The sequence below is a fragment of the Xenopus laevis genome, chromosome 9_10S (assembly GCF_017654675.1).
Source record: "Xenopus laevis strain J_2021 chromosome 9_10S, Xenopus_laevis_v10.1, whole genome shotgun sequence".
Taxonomy (NCBI): Eukaryota; Metazoa; Chordata; class Amphibia; order Anura; family Pipidae; genus Xenopus; species Xenopus laevis.
In genome coordinates, this window is record NC_054388.1 from 83,289,154 (window position 1) to 83,312,664 (window position 23,511).

Here is a 23,511-nt window from a genome sequence, read left to right on the forward strand (position 1 = left end):
ATCACTGGTTCATCGAATTCAAGACACAAAGTGCAGTTCAGCTGTGGGTAGTCGGAGGGTTTCACGCATTTGTATAAATTAATGTGTAATTGGAAGGTCCAACTTCTGGTGTGGCATAACCTACACCAGGGATGACCTTGTGAACCCATGAGCAACATTCAGAAGTAAAGAGTTGGGGAGCAACACATGCATGAAAAATGTTCTTGGGGTGCCAAATAAGGGCTGTGATTGGCCATTTATTAGCCCCTATGTGGATTGTCAACCTACATTGAGACTGTTTGGCAGTACACCTGGTTTTTATGCAACCTAAACGTGTCTCCAAGCCTGGAATTCAAAAATAAGCACCTGCTTTGAGGCCACTGGGAGCAACATCCAAGGAGTTGGAGAGCAACATGTTACTCACGAGCTACTGGTTTGGGATCACTGACCTACACCGTGAAGACAAACGAAAACTTCAACCAACTCCATGGAAATGTTACCAATAAGCCAAGTCCACCCAAAGTAATTGTGGCTTTCATTAGACTCCTGGTACAGGGGCCTGTGACAACTCCAAAGGTGTTCAGATTAGTAAACTAGTTACATATCTACTTCCTCAAGTTGGTATAGCAGCTCTTTCTTGGGTTCTGTGGTTCTTTGTGCATGGGAACTTGGCATAAGCTGTGTTCCTCTGTTTGCTCTACTTAAGCCCTCGTGGTGATCGTAGCTCAAGCAATTGCCAAGGAAATGATATCTGCATGGATACTTTGTTTCCAGAGCAAGCTGAGCCAACAGGATTGTCCCGGTGTTCTGCTTCTGTATTCAAAAGCCACAAAGCTTAGTTGAAGCTGATGGTAGATCATGCTCCTCTGTTATTAATCCCCATTTAGCCGATAATGATCAGGGTAAGGGCACACTGGGCGATTCAGGAGATTTAGTTGCCTGTCGACTAATCGCCGCGACTTTGCGGCAACCAATCACCCCGAATGCCTTCCCTCACTCTGCGCTGGCTAAAATGAAAAATCTACGGCACTAATCACACGCAATGATACGTTATCCGAAGTCACCAGAAGTTTCCAAGGCAACTTCGGAAAACGAATCTCCGCGTGTGATTAGCACCGGCGATTTTTCATTTTGGACATTTCATGCGTTTCCCATTATCTGGTCTAAGACGTTTTGCAAATGGTACGAGTATAGGGTAACTGAGGTTAAGGGTTTGTTTGCCAGTATAGAACAATAATATACTGATGCAGCCTAAGTGGACAGTCCTGATTCTATGAAGTACACACTGAATACTCTCTCTTCTCAGACTTGACACCTCTACATGAATACAGAATGTGCAATGAGAATGCCAAGAGCCTACACTCTTTTCATTTCAGGACCTATAAATTGGCAGTCTCATGGTTTCTATCAAGGTTACAAGTGCTTTATTAAAACGCCGGTGCACAGAAAAGCTTAACCAAATTGTAGCGTTCGCCAAAAACGAATATACGTCTGTTGCAGATGCCTTAATTCTCTGATCGTGCAGTTCATTTCTAATTAGACCTGGATTGTTTTCAAAAAATATTCCTAATTTACTTTTTGAAATGTAAAGGTACAATTTTACCAAAAATGGTTAAAAAAGATTGTTATATTGCTATAAATATATACATATATAAAATATACATACACACCTATTTTATATGTAATCTGTAGCGTATACTTTCTTTAGTTTCCTCTATATTGTTACATATCAACGTATTGGAAAATAGCAAAAACAAAATAAAGGATTTGGGACAATTTTTTTTTTTTTATTTCAAGGAGTAAAAAAAATGTCCAGCATATTTTGTTCCTTTAGTAAGCACAGATGCATTAAGCAAAAAAAAGAAAAAAGTTAACTGCAGATATAGGCTTTGGCTTTTAAAGGTTTTGGCTGATGCAAGACAACCTTTTATAAATGGAGTTTGAAGCAGCTTTAGCAACAGAGACTCAGCCTTCACTGTATGTTCATTTAATCTTCAGATCTTTCAATGCAGATTCCAGGCTCTGATAGAAAAGCACAATATGTTGAAAACATTGAGTATATTCGTTGTAGCGCTCATAAAAATAAAATCCCATTTCCAAAATGGTAATGTTGGTAACTTTATGGTAACCAGTGCTAAAAATGTCTATACATCATTTATATACATATTACATATATTCTTATATACAACGTTCAGTAAAAACAAAAACGTAGTGAATTTGCATAGTAACGATCTTTTGCCAGAGCGAAAATACGCCTGGGTTAAGTTGCGCTAGAGTCTATCTCCTTCAGTGGCGTAACTACTGAGGGTGCAATTGGGCCAGGGCCCGCACCCCCTCAGGGCCCCCCCGGCAGCTCGCGTGCCACTGACTCCAGTGGCAGAAAATGACGTACAGAGGGGGGCGGGGGCCCGGCTGCAGTCCTGCGCCAGAGCCACTCACCTCTAGTTACGTTACTGATCTCCTTACGCCAGCGCCCGTTAGTAAATCGGCAAAGTGCTAAAATTATGTCACAATGGCGAATTTTGGCTAGTGTTAGCCACTTTGCCCTTTAGTAAATTTGACCCATAGAGAGAGAGATGAGAGAGAGAATCCTTCCCATTTCATGTTGGATTACAGAAAGTAACACATTAGTGATTTGGATTAATTGCAAGAAAATGCAAAAGTTGACTCTTTAAAAAAAAAAAAAAAAAAAAATAAGTTCTGATTGAAAAGTAAAAGTGTAACGTAACAGGGATTGCTCACCTTGACATCCCAGATGCACATTCCTCCATCCAGGCCTGTGGTACAGAATTTGGAGCACTTTGCCTTCCCACCACTCAGCACAGATATTTGACTGTTAAAAGGAAATTAAAAATGATTATACACCATGAACAAGATTCCCTCTTCTGCCTAAACACACACAAATATTACCTGTCGATGGCCGATGTGAGTGATTAAAGGATATGTAAACCCCCTACATAATATGCAAACATTGAACATCTTTCCACCTCTCACTCTGGTTGTTTAAAGTTTAATAGTAAGGTCGCAGCATCCACTTAATCACTTTGGATTCCTTCTCTGGATGAAAGCAGCTATTTGTTTTAGGAAAATGTGATGGTTCTGGCCAATGAGGAGGATATACTGTATGTAGTACAAATGATGGGGTTCAAGTGGGGGAGATGTGTCAAACTGAAAGACATGGTAGGAGAATAGAGGGTTTCCACTACCTTTAAACTTTAGATTATCACCTGTATATTCCACTGGACAATATAAACAAAATACACAGGAAAATAAACCTGTAAACGTATGTGTAGAAACATTCACTAGATTAACCCAACAAGCTTCATCTCTGACACTTATTGCCTCTGCTGGTTACAAATAGAAGGCCTTCAGTTTTACAGACCATCACCCCATGTAATGCCAACAGCCAATTATAAATGAGACACATAAGACAAAAAACCTTTGCAAATATTAAGAAAGTTTCTGATTTCTATTGTTTGGTGTGGATAGACAAGAGCTTATGGGTGTCACTTAGAGGTACCATAGAGCATGTGCTTCATTTAAAGGAGAACTAAACCCTAAAAATTAATGTGGCTAAAAATGCCATATTTTATATACGGAGTATATTGCACCAGTCTAAAGTTTCAGCTTGTCAATAGCAGCAATGATCCAGGACTTCAAACTTGTCACAGGGGGTCACCATCTTGGAAAGTGTCTGTGACACTCACATGCTCAGTGGGCTCTGAGCAGCTGTTGAGAAGCTAAGCTTAGGGGTCGTCACTAATTATCAAGCAGAAAATGAGGTTGGTCTGTAATATAAGCTGATGCTACAGGGCTGATTATTAAATTCTGATGCTAGTTGCACTGGTTTCTGTGCTGCCATGTAGTAATTATCTGTATTAATTACTAATCAGTCTTATATTGTGACATTTCTATTCTATGTGTACGGTATATTGTGAGTGGGTCCCTAAGCTCAGTAAGTGACAGCAGCACAGAGCATGTGCAGTGAGAAAAGAAGATGGGGAGCTACTGGGGCATCTTTGGAGACACAGATCTTTACTGTTAAAGGACGGTGGTTGCCTTGGGTTGGTACAGAAGCCCAAAACATAATGTACAACATTCCTAGCTACTTCTTTAGTTAAGCTTTAGTTCTCCTTTACATATTCAATGTTTGATACATTTTCATGTAGTATGGGATGGAATTCTGAAAGATCTAAGCATGAACAAACAGGGGGTAGTTATCATAGGGGGAGTGCATGATTAGTGTGCAAGTCCTTGCCTGATGCTGTTCTTGTGCAGAGAGTCCAGAGTTATGTTGTTGGTATCAGAGCTGGCCTTCTTGTCCAGGTTTTGAAATCTCTCTCGGGCAGTCATCCCTCTCTGGGAACTCTGCTTGGGGACATCTAGTTTTCCTCCAAAACTCAGAGTCCCCTGCGCTTCATCATAGGTGTACAGTACTGGATAGCAGTCATGACCCTGCCAAAAAATACATGTATTTGTTAAAGAGAATTGCAATATTGTGCTAATTCAGCCTCTTGCTGCTCTTACAAACAGAATATTTAATATGTAATCAGCCTCATCTCTATGCGGTCCTATTTCTGTCAGTGCTGCATCCATTTATCCTGAAACACTTAAGTTTCCTAGCACCAAATTCTACCAATAGCTCCTCATTCTGTTTAGGTTGGGTCACCATGATCCCATTATTAATGTAAAAATTCTGCAACGTGCAAAAGCATAACTAGTTTTAGATTAATTTATTTTGGTCACACACTAATTCGACAACATTAGTGTTGTTAAGAACATTGTGATTGATCTGCTGGTCCCGTAGTACAGGTAGGGGATCTGTTATCCGGAAACCCGTTATACTGAAACCCCTTATCCAGAAAGCTTCTAATTACAGAAAAGCCATCTTCCATAATCTCCATTTTATCCAAATAAAGTATTTCCCTTTTCTCTGTAGTAATAAACCAGTACCTTGTCCTTGATACAAATTAAGATATAATTAATCCTTATTGGAAGCAAAACCAGTCTATTAAGTTTATTTAGGAGCAGATAATAAATAGAAACTCACCCACATTCTAGTAATTTCTATGGGATTTTTAGAATTGTATTTATCAATGCCGTAACGTTAGAACTCACCATTTGATAGATAAGGTTCTAAAAACCCCATAGGAATTAATAGAACGTGGGTGAGATTTTATTTATTAAGCACTAAACTCAAATTTTGATAAAACTGCCCCTTGACGTTTACATGATTTTCTAGTAGACTTAAAGGGCAAGTCAACCCCAAAATATTCAGTGCTTTTAACGTTATTTGTAAAAACAATTGATTTTGAAAGCAGCGTTTGCTTAACTCCCAGTTGTAACTTTTTAAACAATGTTGCAAAAGTCTTGGTTCCCCAGCATAGACAAGTCTGTTAATCAGCTGCCTTGTCTTACATTGTATCAACAGTCTTAGCCATCAGGGCAGAGAACAGAAAAGGGACAGAGAAATACTGCTTTCAATAGCAATACTTATACAAATAACTTAAAAACCACAGAAAATGTGTAATGTATGTATATAGCAAAGTTGCTTAGAATAATGTTTTCTTTTATAAGGCAAATTTTTATTTTGGGGTTGACTTGCCCTTTAAGGTATTAAGATCCAAATTACCGAAAGATCTGTTACCCGGAAAACCCTAGGTCCCAAGCATTCTGGATAGCAGGTCCCGTACCTGTATTTGCATTTCACCAGTAAACTTCATAGCACAGAGCAGAATATGCCAGTGAAGATGTTGGGCATATACTGTTATGGCCAATGGTGCTGTGTTTGTGGGATTCTGTTAAGACACGTGCTTTTTTAGGAGATATAGACTCAAGTATTTTTTTTATGAAAACTCTGCAATATTTTGCCATGAGCCAGAACTGGACCAAGAATGACTTCAGGGGAAGGTTCACAACTATCAAGCAAATGGGACCCCCTTTCCACAGAGGCACCAGTTAGATTTTATGTATCTGTTGGACATAGAACATCTGGGGAGAGATCACACCGGACCTAAACAATAAACACAGCTTTCCCCTTCCCAGAGGTCTGTCTGCTGGGACCAATAGACGATGTAATGCCTCAAAATCAGCATAACCGTTTGTTCAGAATCCTGCAATTTAGTCACCTGGCGACAAATCGCCTCTTCTTCGGGCGACTAATCTCCCCGAAAAGCCTTCCCGCCGGTTAGAATCTAAATCGCCGGGATGGCACTCGGATCGCTTTGTTTACAAAGACGCCTGAAGTTGCCTCACAAGGATACTTCGTGCTACTTCGGAAAACTAAGCGATCTGAGTGCCATCCCGCCAGTAATTTCGTTTCTAGCCAGCAGGAAGGCTTTTCAGGGAGATTAGTCACTTGAAGAAGAGGCGATTTGTCGCAGGGCGACTAAATCTCCCTCAATCTTAGCGTGTGTCACTAGCCTTAAAGGGTCGGAAGATCTGGATGAGAAAATGCTCCCACTTATCAAATTCCCCTATCTATCCAGAGGTTACCGCTAACAAAGTCCGCAAAGCAGGTGTGGAAGGGGACAGTTACAAATATGGGGGTTGTTTTTCACCTGAAGATCTGACCTTTACAATAATTTGAATCAAAGAAGTAAACTAAGATGTTTCAGATGTATCACCTGTTCTAAACTTTCATACTTCTATATGGCATGTAATAACATTTCTTAGTATAAATTTTACTGTATTTTGTGTGTGTGTGTGTGTGTGTGTGTGTGTCAGGTATACCTTTTTATATTTATCAGCACCTGTTATTCAGTTACAAATTGTTTTATCTTTCAGAAGATGTGATGCCAATGTCTGCCCAACTGTTTTCTAATTAACCTCGGTCCTCTTTCAAGCGGGTGTTTTTCTAGGTTTTTTGGAGACACAGGTTTGAGTTCATCTAAATGCATCAGCTAATTGATTCCATTATATTCTGTCTGGCTGTATCATGAGCAACCAGAGTTGCGACTTATTTAACTGGTGCAACATCTCATTAATTTAGATGCAACATGCTGTATCTACTTGTGCTTGATGCACATTCAGAAGCATACGTCTCATTACAAACCCACTGTGCAAACAGTTTTCGGCTGGGCCTTGAAACAGATTTACTTACAGCAGCCACCAGACTGTTCTCAGTGATAAACGTCACACACAAGAGTGGCAAAGTGTCTGTAATCAAGGAGGTGACTCTGGAGGAAAAAAAACAAATTAAGCTTATTGATTTTGCATATTTCTCCCATTTCTGTATCTTTCAATTGTGGCTTCTTGGTTGTCATCTCTTAATTCAAAGTTTATACAGTCGTCTGTACAATAGTTTTTTTTTAATCATCCTCTCTGTCCAACTCTTCAGTTTAAAAGGGACACTAGATTATAGACTTGTATGGAGAAGCTTCCAAATCTTGACAGAATTACATGTGGTGGACTTTGAGAGAGTGTATCTACCCAAATATATAAATTATCTTGACAATGCACCATGTGTGCAATCAGTTCCACTTTGGGTGACATTAAGTTTATAAAAGCTTTGAGAAATTTGCTTCCATTCTTATTTTTCTGAGCATCTTTTTGAAAAGCATATCATTATTATGTCAACTATTTTTTCCTGCTGTTTATAATGAGACAAGCTAATTCTTTATATATGTGCCAAAGCTGAACTTTCTCCTACTTTTGAAGGTGTTTCACGTAGCTTACCTCATCTTCTTGGTGGCATCAGCAATGCAGATTGTGCTATCATGGCTCACCCAAGCCATACGGTCTCCACTATTTGAAAAGCAGACACTATGCACCCACCCACAGCTGCTGCTGGACTCAAACATCAACTCCCCAAAAGGCATTTTGGAACCCCATGGGGTTGGGGCAGGGCGCTCTTCAACTTCTTTGATATAAGATGAAAAAATCCTAAGAAGAAATATTGAAGATACATGTCAGAATGGCATTCTAATAGAAAGAAAGTGTAACACCAGATGTATTAGTTAAGATTTTTGAAATGCAATACTCCGAACAGGCCCTGACCTCAAATTCGTTTTTCTGTTAATTCACACCAGATTAAGGGTAAGGGCACACCTGGAGATAGTGTCGGACTGGCCCGGCAGGACACCGGGAAAAAACCCAGTGGGCCCCGACCCTCAAACCCCCTCTCCAGATATTGGGATTTGAAAGAAAAAAAAAAATCCGGCACTGCATAGTGCTGTCTGCGCATGAAGGAACGTCGTTGCGCATGCGCGCCGAGGGACGCCGTTGCGAATGCGTGCCAAGCAGCTCCATGAAGCGGAGCCGGAGCGTCACAGTAGGGGGCGGGGGGGCCGGAGGGGGGGCCCTGGACAGCAGTTCCAGTGGGCCCCGGGCCCCCCCAGTCTGACCCTGCCTGGAGATTCGGGGAGATTTAGTCACCCGGCGACTAATCGCCTCTTCTTTGGGGCGACTAATCTCCCCAAACTGCTTACCCGTGTCTTCCGTCTGCTTCAATGAAAAAACGCCTCACGAGTAAACTTCGGGCGACTTCGGAAATCAAAACGCCGCAACTGCATTAGCTCAGGCGTTTTTTCATTGAAGCAGATGGAAGACACGGTAAGCAGTTTGGGGAGATTAATCGCCCCAAAGAAGAGGTGATTAGTCACCGGGCAACTAAATCTCCCCGAATCTCCAGGTGTGCCCTTAGGGCAGGTGCACACGGGCAGATTCGGGGAGATTTAGTCACCTGGCGACTAATTGCCTCTTCTGCGGGCCGACAATCTCCCTGAACTGCCTTGCCCCTGCTATAATGAGAAAATGCCAGCGCAATGCCACTCTTCGATTTCCGGTCGCCCGAAGTTGCCTCACGAGGAAATCTGGGACGACTTCGGAAATCAAAGCGCCGCGAGTGCATTGGCATTTGTATTACTTTAAAACATTTTAACTTTTTTAATCTTACTGCTTTTTAAGGAATGCCTAGCATTTCATATACAAATGGTGTTTTATAAAGTTTAACAAGGTTTGCAGTCATTCTGAATAACTTTTTTTAAATGTGGACACATAGATTACTCATTTACAGGATGGATATCTCTGAAAACAAAGTCCATTTTATGGACTTTTTTTTATCTAACCACCTCTGACTCAAACATGTGTCTTTATTAAGAAATATCTTACCGAAACGCCGATTGCGCTCCTCTTCAGAAAAGGCGACACGGCGACGATCCATCATGCAGCACTCAATTTCTCCTCCCTGGCTATCTCATATAAGGAAAGCAGGGAGGAGAAATCGAGTACCGCACAATGGGTCGCCTTTTGTGAAGAGGAGCGAAAGCAGAGTTTCAGTAAGTTATTTCTTAATAAAGACTTAGTGATATAAAGTTTAATTTGTCCTTGTGGGTTTTTTTCGTTCTATACTAACAAATTTTGTTTTTGTTTTTTTTTTTTTTAAATTGATGTTACTAGACCTTTAAAGGTGGTATTAACCATATTCATGCCACAGCAACCAACTTTTTGGAATATAAAAAGACGACGAGTTTTTAAAGACGAACAGTTTAAATATGCAAAACTTTAATAATGCTAATGGGGAGAAAGGAACCTTGGCAAGCAACGCTGTTCAGCTAAAAAAAAAAAACATAAGTCCACTCAGTCAAGTCAAAGGCTTCATTCAGGCATATTAAGGAAGAGTTCTTTGGAGGGTTATGTTTGTAGATTTATCAGAATATGGTCTAGTTTTTCCAATTCATTCAATAAATGGTTAATTTTGTCAGTATCTTGGCTAACACATTGGCCAAGGCAAAAATATGAGATTTGACAATATGATTATTGCTGCATTTTGCCCTTGCTTGGAGCCTGCTATTTTTACTACTACATTTATTTACAAAGAACCAACATATTCCCTAACATTGTACATAATTAGTAAAGGAGAGAGAGTTTTTACATTCTTGTTCCCTCTGCTTCATTGTATCCAAAAGCTTACAATTGTCTGACTTGACCACAAAAAAACAAAATTGCTTCTTTATTGAAGATCAGGCCTTGATTATTTGCTAATTTTGTAAAGGAAATTGAACATATATACCTGCTCTTAAAATCACTGGACCCAGCTGCCAGAAGAACATTGTTTGGATGCCAATCCAGACTCAGGACAGTTGAACGTATTGGTTTCTTGATGTGCTTGCACACCCACCTATGGTGAAAAATGAAAAAACAATTGTCATGTGTATACAAACGTAAACAAATTATTTGGGGAGATTAGATAAAATAGATAAATAGATTCCCTTGCACACAAAATGCACCTACGATATAGATCACTTCTAAATAAATCAGTCAATTGATACAATCAATATTGTTATTGTTACCAGTCATTTTCCTGCTCAAAATAACAGATGGAGATTAGCCTGGATCCACTGCCCACTGCAAACTTGTTCTCCTTAGGTGACCACTTTACACAACGCGCAGCTCGGTTAATCCTAAGGATGACCAGCGTAGGTTTCCACACATTGTTTCTTAGTGTCCACACATAGGCATTACGATCCGTACCACAGGTTACAATGCGGTTACTCTCAGGAGCCCAGTCAATACCTTGGACCAGGGGAAAATAAAAAAAGGTCAGGTTTTATAGCTTTGCCAGCTGCATATTATTCTTATATATCCAGGTCCCTTTTGTTATTGGTTATTGGCTGATTTGTATGTAAATCTGTAGTTTCATAGGTTTTAATTTTTGTAAACTAGTGTATATAGTTTCAACTCTTATCCATGGAAATTCATGTGGTTTAAAGTTTGAGCATAATTCCATGTGTGAGTAAGCATAGTGCTGTGTAGCCATGGGGACAGCCATTCAAAGCTGAAAAATGAGAAAAAGCACAGGATACACAGCAGATAACCAATAAACTGTTGTTCACAATAGGATTCTTCAGAACGTATCTGTTATCTACGGAGTATCCTGTGCTTGAATGGCTGCCCCTGTGGCTACACAGCAGCTTGTTAATATAAATGTAGTTATGTTTCTATAGCAAACACAGCAGTTTTACTAGTGGAGGACAGCAGTACATTATATTGCCATTTCTTTAAAATATTTTCATTTTGTGTTGTTACTGTTCCTTTAAATCTGTTATCTGCCGTTTATATTAGGGATGTACCAAATCCAGGATTTGGTTCGGGTTTCGGCCAGGATTTGGCGTTTTTCAGCAGGATTCGGATCCGGCCGAATCCTTCTGCCCAGCCGAACCGAATCCTAATTTGCATATGCAAATTAGGGGCAGGGAGGGAAATCGTGTGACTTTTAGTCACAAAACAAGGAAGTAAGAAATGTTTTCCATTCCCACCCCTAATTAGCATATGCAAATTAGGGTTCGGATTCGGTTCGGTATTCAGCCGCATCTTTTGCGAAGGATTCGGGGGTTCGGCCCAATCCAAAATAGTGGATTCGGTGCATCCCTAGTTTATATAGTGTCACCATATTCTGGAATCGTTCACCTGCCTCTGTGGAGCCTACATTCTAATTATGTAATAAAAAATTAATAAAATAAAAAAAGTCACTAGTCACTTATAGGAACCAATAAGCAGATAGCATTTAGCAGTTACCTTTTTAAAAGTAATCCACTTACAGGGGAATGTAATAAAAGTCGCAAAGAGCAAAACAATTCGCACCAATAAGACTAAAAATCCACATTTCGCCATGTAATATTGTTCCTTAAACTGTTATTGCACTGCGAATTTTAATTGCGCACTCATAAGAAGTGCTTGAAGGTGTCGTAATCTTTTGGAGTAAACATAACGACTATATCAGTAAGAAGTTTTATTACATTGACTGCGCATTGGCGCAAACTATAAAATTCGCAAACAGTCTTTCACTGTCGGAAGTGTTTGCTAAACAATTTCCGGGCTCGCAAAAGCTATATTAAATTCGCACAAAGCAAAATTTGTTTGCGCAAAGGCATAACTTTTCGCATTGTGAATAGTTTTTCCGTTAGCGATTTTTATTACATTCCCCCGTTATTGTTTTCTATGAGTTACTGCACCTGGGCAAAATGTTGTGCCTTTTATTACATGTAGGAGAAACTTTATCATTTTTGTGTGAACCAAAAGACATGAGAAAAGAAATGTAAAAAAAAAAAAGTTATCCTATAATGGGGACAGCAAAAGTACGAAAAGTCTCTACCAAAGCTTTTTATTAGAAAGATTCCTTATGAAATTATATAGTAATAAAAATAAAAAGTTTATTCAAATACCTGTGACTTGCCCATTATGTTCCTTCAGTTCATGGATTTTGGTCCATTTAACTCCATCCTTCTTGTAAATGTGAACATCATGGCTATTTGGACAAAAGGCAATTTCTAGAAAAAAAATTAAAAAAGTTAATGCATTTTAGAAGTACCACAGAACAGCAAAAAACGCTGTGTACACAATGCAATCCACAACACGCGCAAAAAAAAGACACTTCCAGAGCAGTCTGATTTAAAGGAGAACTAAAGCTTAACTAAAGAAGTAGACTAGACATTTTGTACATTATGTTTTGGGCTTCTGTACCAGCCCAAGGCAACCACAGCCATTTAGCAGTAAAGATCTGTGTCTCCAAAGATGCCCCAGTAGCTCCCCATCTTCTTTTCTGCTGATTCACTGCACATGCTCTGTGCTGCTGTCATTTACCAAGCTTAGCGACTGACTTAAAACATACAGAATTTAAATGTCACAATATAAGGCTGATTAGAAATGAACACAGATGCAATTAGCATCCACATTTAATAATCAGCCTTGTTGCATCAGCTTATATTACAGGCCAACCTTATCTGCTTGATAATTTGCGTCGACCCCTAAGCTTAGCTTCTCAACAGCTGCTCAGAACCCACTGAGCATGTGAGTGTAACTGACACTTTCCAAAATGGTGACCCGCTGTGACAAGTGTGAAGTCCTAGATCATTGCTGCTATTGACAAGCTGAATCTTTAGGCTGGTGCAATAAGTTTAGTATATAAAATATAACATTTCTAGCCATATTCATTTTTAGGGTTTAGTTCTACTTTAAATAAGGAAACTATTAAGCCTTATTTGGACACATTTATGCTTAAAGCTTCTATCATCATGATGTTAGTTTTTTTAATACTGCTGTATCTATGATAAGGAGCAAATGTGTTTTTACAGGTAAGTATTTCCCTGCAAGTTTTCTTGTAGTTAGAGGTTCAGGTGTGGGATCTGGACCTGCATTATGCTTGGGGTACAAGCTAGAGAGTGAGGAAGAATTCTTATTAGCTACAACTAATTGCTTCAGTTGTTGCTATCATACTGTGGTGGATTTATTAAATCAGATTCACAAAGGGTAACTATTGAGAAAAGAAAAATGTAATAAGCAACAATATTTTTTTTCAACTTTGTACAAGTAATTGCATTTACAAAAAAAAAACTAAAAGTTAAAATGAAGCAATTAAACAAAACATCTATAATCTTACAAATCAAAACATTGTGCTGGTATGTCTAGTATAATAAAACTTGATAACACTCCGTGAGAGGGTTATTAAGTGCACTACTCAGGCTCAGGTTCCTGATTAAAGCTCCACCAGTTTGGTACTGAAACGATAGGTGTAATGGAATCCAATCACTCAGTCTATATTTAAAGTAGAGTAATTGTCTGGGTGCCAGCATGTCTGCAATCTTACCAAGGTTGCCAAGTCTTTCAAAATTTGGCATGGGTACTTGTCACTGAAAACAGAACAACCAACAATACAAATGCTTATTGTGTCATGCCTGTTCCCACATGCCCACAAAATACATTATTTTCGAAATCATGCAGGATGTGAGTGATTAAGCTCATTATCTGATGTGCCGGCAAAACCAAAACCAAAACCACCAGCATGCTACGGTGTCCACACAGGAAGTGCAGCGAATGTGCAGTTGTACTTACCAATAAGTTCCTTAGAGATAAAAAATATATAAATAAAAGTCAGGATTTAACGTATATTAAATTAGCTCTTGCTATTTACTAAAACTAGACAAAAATAATATTAAAGCCTCTAATAGAAATGTAATTGTGCTGTTAGATACAGTGAGCTAGATTTTTTAAAAAAAATACCAATAGTGATAAATATAATACTTATTATATACAATATCAAATATATGGCATGTACACCCTACTGTAAAGATTTTAGAAATTACTGAGGAGTTTGTGATCATATACACTTACGAAGTCACAATGTATGGGGAAGACAAAAAAAAAAAAGCAAACAGCTTGCCCAACTATATAGCTCCCAGCGAATCTTTGACAAGGGGTATAAAAACATTAAAACACTGGCATTCCTAGCTAAACAACAGCAACCTTTCATGGCTGTGTTCCCATACAGTCTGAGGGGGGGGGCCTGAATGATTTATGAATTATGAACCCCACTTGATAGATTAAACGTTTGCTAAGTACTATGAAGATCTCTAAAACTCCTCTACCTCAAGCACAACACCTCAGCTGTTCAGTTATCCCCTGCACCACTTTCCACACAGGCACAGTTGAAGTGGGTCACATGATTCAAGTACCTGGGGATATGGGTACACCCGGACCCCCAACCTTTCTTACAACTCAACCTAGATCATATAATTGACTCTTTGTCTCAAACCTATTGTCTTACCCCTACAAGCACCACTCAGATTACCACCACCTTACAGGACACCCCACTGACACACAAATGGTCTATGGCTTTGAAAATTCAGCATCACCCATGGCCACTTCTCTCACCCCACCTTCAACTTTTGGTCAACTTGCTCATACCCCAACTACAAGATTTTATTTACTGGCCGTGAATGGCCTTTAAAAAAAACTTTTTGACCTAACACCTATTTCCCAGTTTCCCACACACCAAGATTTGCAAGAGAGAGTCCTTGGCCAACAGGTGCAACATCATAGATATCTCCAAATCAGGCACACCTTTAATGTGCAGTTCCATACTCATTCCCCTACAGTGGCCACGGTAGCTCTGGATACCCTCTACTCCCCATCCCCAGCTAAACTCCTATCTAAACTCTATAGAGGGTCAAACCAGCTTTTTAACCACCTTTGGAGGCCATTCCAGGACTCTAATATAATCAATGGGACAAAGCCGCAGACCTATAACTTTATAATCCCACTGAAAGATAGGCTCATACAGTATAAAATTCTCCACCAAACCTACATAACTCCCCTCAAATTGAAGAAATTTGGGAGGGACAGGACGACCTCTGACCACGATGCAAATCTCCTGGAGCCAATTTTATCCATATAGCCCGATCCTGTAACCCCCCCATACAAGGGTTCTGGTCAAAAACAATGGAGGCCCTAGCAAATGAACTGGGTACACCACAGATAGTGGACCCAGCAGTCTGTTTGCTATGAGTAATAGATAAGGTACTACCCACCAATGTGGCCAGAGTCCGGTTACATACACATGCAACTTATGGAGACAGTTGGCGGATGGAGCTCTTCTCTTATAAAATTTACTTGTGAAATAAGGGGGGGGGGCATGTGATAAGTTTGACAAAAGCTGGGGGGGACTGGTGTGATCAGGACATGTAACCTATTCTTTTAAAAATGATGTGACGGCTTTTTATCACTAACTACGGTCACATGCATATTGACAACTGCCGCAGTACAGTATTCTCCTGTCTGTATAATCCGGAGCTTGATCCGACATCACTCATATGCTAATACTATTAGACACTGTATTTTGTCTGTTTTGTGTTTGTTTGTTAAAATTAATAAAAATTTACCTTAAAAAAAAAAAAAAGTTCATGTGCCATTTATAGCAAAGAGCTGAATATATAAAATATCCTTTATTTCCCTTTTAAAAACAGTCATGGATATAAGACATAGTGGAACCCATGCTTTATGAGTTTTGTGGCTTCTCTCCAGCTAACTACTGTATTTCAGCCAGTGGAAAAGTGCCAAAATAGCTGATCCAATCTCCTTTACAACTAATGTATCCCTGAAATCAGTAGCGAATGGATGTATACAAAAGGTGACACGCTTTCATGACTACTAGGATTATGTTACAGAGCAATTTAATGACGACACTTACGGGTTGCATCTTTGTTCCAAGCATGACAGGTAATGGGCTCCAGAAGAAAACTGTGGAATGCCATTTCTGCATGAACAAAATATATCATTTTAATATGCAAAGAAATCAATTTCTGGCAATATATGAAACCTATTACAGCTACTTTCTTGTTACATTCCTTTATATTAAAAACAAACTAAAGTTAAATAATGTGAAAATGCTCTGGCAAACAAGCTCCAAAAATGTAATGGATATCGCCTGTCAACAGACAGTTTTTGGCTACATTAGTTGATACATCCTCAGCAGCATCTGTGGAATATTAGCAACTATTGTACAATTCTAACAGTTGCCTTTAATAAGAAATGTATCAACTAATTAATCTAACTATCAATTTTAAACAGTTACCGATTCAGTGACCACCCCCCCCCCCCCGACTTATTTAAAAAGACATGAGATGTTGATAAATAGAACATTAAATTTCAATATTAGAAAACTGGTTACAAATAGTTCACCAGAACTAGGCTTTTTTAAGTTAGTTTCTATTGAAAACAACAACAAAAAAAGGTGTTGGAAGATGAACAGCCTCTGTCTTTAAGCCACATTTTGAGGTTTATTCCATCTGTTACATTGTTGTTTTTGTGAATGGCAAGTTTTAGAATGAAACGGTGAATTTCAATAAAGGAAAAAAAAGTGAGCAACTGAGTAAATGGGTTAATCTAGAGAATGTAGCCAAAAGGGAAGGATTGGGGTGTGGGATTCTGGTAACACAACAGTATAGTGTCCTTAAAATGCAGAGAGCTGCAGTTTTTAGGACATTTTGTTGCCCATGATTAATCTGGGGTAAGGTACAGCGAGCGACAGAATGTGTTTCCCAGGTGACAATGTTAGCAGCTGGAGAGGAAACAATGGATGTTCTATTGCCAGTTGTACCCCAGATTGACCATGGGTGACAAAATGTCCCATTTGCCATTGTTTTTAACAGCTATGACCTATTGTTTATCCAAAGCACATAGGTGACCATACACAGGCCAATAAAAGAGAATGATGTGACAGTTTCTAAGTGACATCACGGGCACAATTGCGTATGATGTCATTTTCGCTTGTGATGTGCAAAAACGCGGTTCATACCCATTAAACCCCAGCTTGTTCGACAGATTTACTCACAGGCCTTTGGTTAGAGGCTAGAGCAGTGATCCCCAACTAGTCGCTCATGAGCAACATGATGCTCACCAGCTCATTTGATGTTGCTCCCAGTGGCTTCCAAGCAGCTGCTTATTTTAGAATTTTTGGCTTGAAGGCAAGTTTGGATTGAATAAAAACCAGGTATACTGCCAAACAGAGCCTCCTGTAGGCTGCCAGTCCACACAGGGACTACCAATAGTCAATCATAGCCCATATTTGGCACCCCCAGGTAGAGTCCTGTGTGGAACCAATCTGTTAAACCCGACCCAGGACCCGCAACCCACATTCTTACCCGCTTGGACCCGCTACCTGACCCGCAAGCACCTTATCCGCAACCTGATCAGCGACCCGCTGACCATCAAGAATCAGGGAGTGCTGTCATTGTAAACCGGAAGTAACATCATCGGAAGTAGACGTGATCAGAAAAAAGGAGTAAAACTCGCTATTGAGAAAACCCGCGGCACGACCCGCAAAACTGACAACCCGTGTCTCTACCCCTAGGGACATTTTTCATGATTATGTTGCTCTCCCACTTCTTTTACTTTTGAATGTTGCTCACTGGTAAAAAAAAAAAAAAAAAAAGGTTGGGGATCCCTGGGCTAGAGGCTAGGGAGATTTTATATTTTCTCACTATATACCACCCTGCAATTCAGTCCTTCTAGGGCCAGTCTGACAAATATCTAACCCAAAATCAGCCAGACATTGATCAGACAGGTTTGATTTTGCGGTCAGGCAAGATAAAGTCCCTTCCTTGGTACTTCTCTCTATTCTTTCCTTCATTATCTTGTCTTAAAGGACTGCTCCTAGGAGAGGAAACTCTCAGCTTGGAGAAAAGTTGAGGATTTGTTTCTCCTTTCACAGGTAAAAATGCAGCGAATCAGAGCAATAAAGTAAGGAGGTTGGCTTTTTAAAAAAAAAAAAAAAAAAAATTACAGGAAGCTGTTTCCTGTCAGGGATGATTTTGCAATTGGTTTGATCCCGACCTTTCCAACATCACTAGTGTCAGTCAACTGACCATGACGCTCCCAGAAGCCAGCCCATAGAGTCGGGCAGAGGCAGAGCCGCCGGCTCATCGAGTATTTGTGGGGTTGGGGAGCAATTGGTACACGTATATAAGTTCAACGTCCTTATATAAGAAGGGGAAGTTGCGCTCGCCATGAAACTAGGGGATACGCCCAAAACCTGTCCAGGTGAAACTTCTCCTCGGTTCAAAAAGGATGAATGGATTCCAAGTGTCACTGACACAGCACAGCGAATACTCACTTGTCTCTGTCGGAGGGTTGCTGTCCGTGGACTCTGAGCAGTCAACACAGATACAGCGGAAAGCAGAGCGACTGCAACTTGTAGCGAATCAGCCTTTCAGCCACTTCCTTATGTGGGGGCGGGGCGAGCGAGTGCCTCGGAAAGCAACGCAAATAGCCGCCCCTCCCTTACAGCTCCCTCGCCTGGTGACGTTGGCACAGACACGACCTCACATCTGGAGCTGTTACCTCTTTACTATTCATTCGAAAAATAGAGAGCTCCAGTGCTCTGGCTTGGATTGGAGTAACTGTGAGGCAATCATGGAGCATAATGAAAGTCATGCATTTAAAGGGGCCGTTGACCTTTTTTCCAGGGAAATTCAGATTGTTCACCAGAAACACTTTTTTTCAAGTACCCCCCTAAAATGTAAGTTTATATTTTAATGTCCCTGTCTCTGGTGTTTCAGTCTGGCACCTCAGTGATTCAGGTGCAGATTCTGAACTGTTACAATTTGTGCTACATTTAGTTGATACATTTCTCAGCAGCATCTGTGCAATATTAGTAACTATTGTATCAATTCTAACAGCTGCCTGTAACGAAACCCAGGGACTCAGGGACAAAGATAACAAATGTATCAAGTACAGTTAGGTCCATAAATATTTGGTTAGAGACCCATTTTTACTCATTTTGGTTCTGTACATTACCACAATGAATTTTAAATGAAATAACTCAGATGCAGTGGAACTGCAGACTTTCAGATTTAATTCTGTGGGTTGAACAAAAAGATTGCATAAAATGTGAGGAACTAAAGCCTTTTTTAACACAATCAGGGGCTCAAAAGTAATTGGACAAATTAAAAAAACTGTTAATAAAATGTTCATTTCTAATACTTGGATGAAAACCCTTTGCTGGCAATGACAGCCTGAAGTCTTGAACTCATGAACATCACCAGATTCTGGGTTTCCTCCTTTTTAATGCTCTGCCAGGCCTTTTACTGCAGCGGCTTTCAGTTGCTGTTTGTTTGTGGGCCTTTCTGTCTGAAGTTTAATTTTCAACAAGTGAAATGCAGCTCAATTGGGTTCAGATCAGGTGACTGACTTGGCCATTCAAGAATATTCCACTTCTTTGCTTTAATAAACTCCTGGGTTGCTTTGGCTGTATGTTTTGGGTCATTATGAAACGCCTCCCAATCAATGTGACTGCATTTATCTGCATTTGAGCAGACAGTGTCTCTGAACACCTCAGAATTAATTTGGCTGCCTCTGTCCTGTGTCACATCATGGATAAACACTAGTGTCCCAGTGCCACTGGCAGCCATGCACGCCCAAGCCATCACACTGCCTCCCTAATGTTTTACAGATGATGTGGTATGCTTTGGATCATGAGCTGTTCCACACCTTCTCCATACTTTTTTCTTGTCATCATTCTGGTAGAGGTTGATCTTGGTTTCATCTGTCCAAATAATGTTGTTCCAGAACTGTGCTATCTTTTTAAGATGTTTTTTTTTAGTCCAATCTAGCCTTTCTATACTTGATGCTTATGAGTGGCTTGCACCTTGCAGTGCACCCTCTGTATTTACTTTCATGCAGTCTTCTCTTTATGGTAGACTTGGATATCGATACACCTGCCTTCTGGAGAGTGTTGTTCACTTGTTTGGCTGTTGTGAAGGGGTTTATCTTCCCCATGGAAATTATTCTGCGATCATCCACCACTGTTGTCTTCCATGGACGTCCAGGTCTTTTTGCGTTGCTGAGTTCACCAGTGCTTTATTTCTTTCTCAGATGTACCAAACTGTAGATTTTGCCACTCCTAATATTGTAGCAAGATGGGGTTTTTTGTTTTTACAGCTTATGGGTGGCTTGTATTACCTGCATGGAGAGCTCCTTTGACCACATTGTCTGTTCACAGCAAAATCTTCAATATACAAGCACCCCCCCCCAAATCAACTCAGGGCTTTTATCTGCTTAATTGATAATGAGATAAAGGAATTCTCCACACCTGCCCATGAAATAGCCTTTGAGTCAATTGTCCAATTACTTTTGAAACCCTGAAATGAAGTGATTGTGTTAAAAAAAGCTTTAGTTCCTCACATTTTTATCTGTTTGTTCAACCCACTGAATTAAAGCTGAAAGTCTGCAGTTTAACTGCATCTGAGTTGTTTAATTTAAAATTCATTGTGGTAATGTACAGAACCAAAATTAGAAAAAAGTTGTCTCTGCCCAAATATTTATGGACCTAACTGTAAATGTATCAATTTAGAACAGCTAAAGAGTAAGCAACCCCCCCCCCCAGAACTGCTTTAGAAGGTGAAAAAATTAAACTTTACACTTCAATATTAGAAAAACGGCAACAAATAGAAAATGGAAAGTAATTGGGGAAAAAGGTTTTATTTCTGGGGAACTAAAAGATATATTAGAGAAACTGGGGGATATAGAACCCATTATTTCTGGACCATACCCACAGCTGCCTTGCAAACCAGTTCAGGTGAGAAAGCAAAAATACTTCAAAATAATGAAAAACTTTAAAACGTAGCCTTTGATAAATACCATTTAAAACTAAAGTAAGCAGGGCCATGCCCTCAGCACCACAAAACCAAAACAAAAGTGTAGACCGACTGTCTCAATAGCATATAGACAGTGCAGGACAATTGCCTTAAAAACACCACACATTAAAAACTGCAACCTATGCCCCTGAAGAAGCCGTGTTGACGGCGAAACGCATCGGGCAGCATAGGTGGACGGTGGGGGAGAAGCTCCCATCCGTTCCCAACGTAGGTAGGCAGAATTGTCCTCCTGGGAATGGGAAAAATTTGAGGGGCGGGTAGAATGCCAGATACTAGGACTCCCTAAACTCTAAATGATCGCCTACATTACGGCGTTTTTCACTCCACCGATTACCACCTGTTGCAGTTTTTAATGTGTGGTGTTTTTAAGGCAATTGTCCTGCACTGTCTAACTCTATATGCTATTGAGACAGTGGGTCTACACTTTTGTTTTGGTTTTGTGGTGCTGAGGGCATGGCCCTGTTTACTTTAGTTTTAAATGGTATTTATTAAAGGCTACGTTTTAAAGTTTTTCATTATTTTGAAGTATTTTTGCTATCTCACCTGAACTGGTTTGCAAGGCAGCTGTGGGTATGGTCCCGAAATAATGGGTTCTATATCCTCCAGTTTCTCTAATATATCTTTTCGTTCGTAATATTATTATTTCAAACCTGTGGGTGTATTTAGTTCCTTTGAAACTATTAGGCTCACCTATCTTCTCTTTTGATTCATTTCTGGAGAACTATCAGAAACCATCTGGACTGAAAAAAGTGTTTGAAGATGAACAACCCCTTTAAAATGGCAACCAAAACATGAAAGACTTGGAAGAAAACAGAAAACTACCATTCGAATGGATAGAAGAATAGCCAAAATGGCAAAGACTCAGCCAATGATCAGCTCCAGAAAGATCAAAGAAGGTCTAAAGTTACCTGTGATACTGTTACAATTAGAAGACTTCTATGTGAAGCCAAGCTATTGGCAAGAAACTTCCGCAAAGTCCCATTGATGAAAAAAATATGCTGAAGAGCTTACAATTTGCCAAAGAACACATTGACTGGCCTAAAGAGAAATGGCGCAACATTTTGTGGACTGATGAAAGCAAGATTGTTCTTTTTGTGTCTAGGATGTTTCTCATACTATGGTGTTGGGACTATTTATCACATATGTATGGCAATAAAAGCTATTATAAGGCGTTTGAGCTTTATTCACTTTTTTAAACACACTGCTATTATTCTGAACACAACTGTATATACAAACCAAAGGATTAGTTTCCAAATTTGACACTGTTTGGGTGGGGTCCATGGTGCAACATAGCTCCTGCCCCAATCCAACCAACTGATGCCTAATGTAGTGTCTTCAACACCCACAAAGTCTATTGCCCAGTGCAGTCATAGCCCTCGTCAGTGTCCCACCCCATGTATGTTCCCAGTCTTCTATTCTTGTGCAATCTACTATCACTCTTTCCCTTTGTGACTTGTAATGCCCTGTACGCCTTTGCTATTATGCTGTAACACGTGGACTTACATTTCTGTCATTACCCCTTTAGGTGTGTTTTTATATGTTTAAAATTGACCTCAATTGAACGCATGGATATACAGTACATGACTTATATTCAGTAGGCGTCGCCTCCTGTTGAAGGGGAAGTTAAACCTCCTGAAAAAACGTTAGGTTTTAGAGCCAGTGTACAGGTCCTCCACCCCCCCCCCACCCAAGCACATCAGTTATAAATGTGGCCCATTGCACATCCAGGACTGCAGGGCCACGCCACTATCTTTACCATATAATTTGTGCAGTAGTTCAAGATCACAATTTGGCTTCCAGCATGCATGCATCGGCTTCAAAATCAGCAAGATGGATGTTGGGAACAGACGGTGCACGGCTAGAAGTAGGGGCCAACACTGAGCAGATCTGTAGTTCTGGACACGATATGTGGACACAGGTAAAGTGTCAATGACATGTTGTGGATAGGGCTGTGTTCTAGTACTTCCCCTAAAGATATTCACTCAAAATTCTAATATTTTTCCTCATTCATTAATAAAAAACTAGCAAAATAATGCAAATGAGGTAAAATAAGTGGAGGCGACTGCCCAGTTTGAGACAGACTCTTACAGGTGTTATACAACAGAAACTTACTTTCTTTAACACATTGCTAAACGGTGCCAGCCTATCTCAACAGTGTTGTGCAGGGCCAGTCTTTCTTCATAATTGAGACCTTCCATACCCTCAGCTCCTTCGAACTTTCTCTATTTCATCAATATACCTTTAATGCACTGGAGACCCAATGTTAGCTGCATACTGTATATGGGGCCATACTCTATTATATGTATAGCACTGACACTTTTGCACAGTGCTTTACACTCATTATTCATCACTTGAACTGACAGTGTGTAAATGCAATTCCTATGGGTAAATTTTACCATGTGCCAAATAACATGTCTGTTTGTTTTTGGAATGTGGGAGAAAACAGGAGTACATGGAGGAAATTCACACAAAAATGGGAACAGACCAATGCCCTGGATCCAAGCTGCCCTTTAAAAACACACAATTTTTCCAACCCTTCTTACTGCTGCATTGTGTGTGAACTTGAAAGCTTAACTGCAGAATATACCAATTAAAATTCACA

General features: G+C 39.9%; 1 protein-coding gene across 1 annotated transcript; it reads right to left on the reverse strand.

Moving 5' to 3' along the window:
* Positions 1–1,745: 1,745 nt before the first annotated feature.
* arpc1b.S (actin related protein 2/3 complex subunit 1B S homeolog) lies at positions 1,746–18,469 on the reverse strand (the record flags this gene model as incomplete). Its single annotated transcript, NM_001092368.1, is given in 10 exon segments — positions 1,746–2,001; positions 2,722–2,812; positions 4,238–4,434; positions 7,082–7,157; positions 7,657–7,863; positions 9,992–10,099; positions 10,272–10,494; positions 12,144–12,248; positions 15,944–16,009; positions 18,368–18,469. Coding segments are annotated over 9 exon segments (1,110 nt in total). The 3' UTR covers positions 1,746–1,962.
* Positions 18,470–23,511: the final 5,042 nt, after the last annotated feature.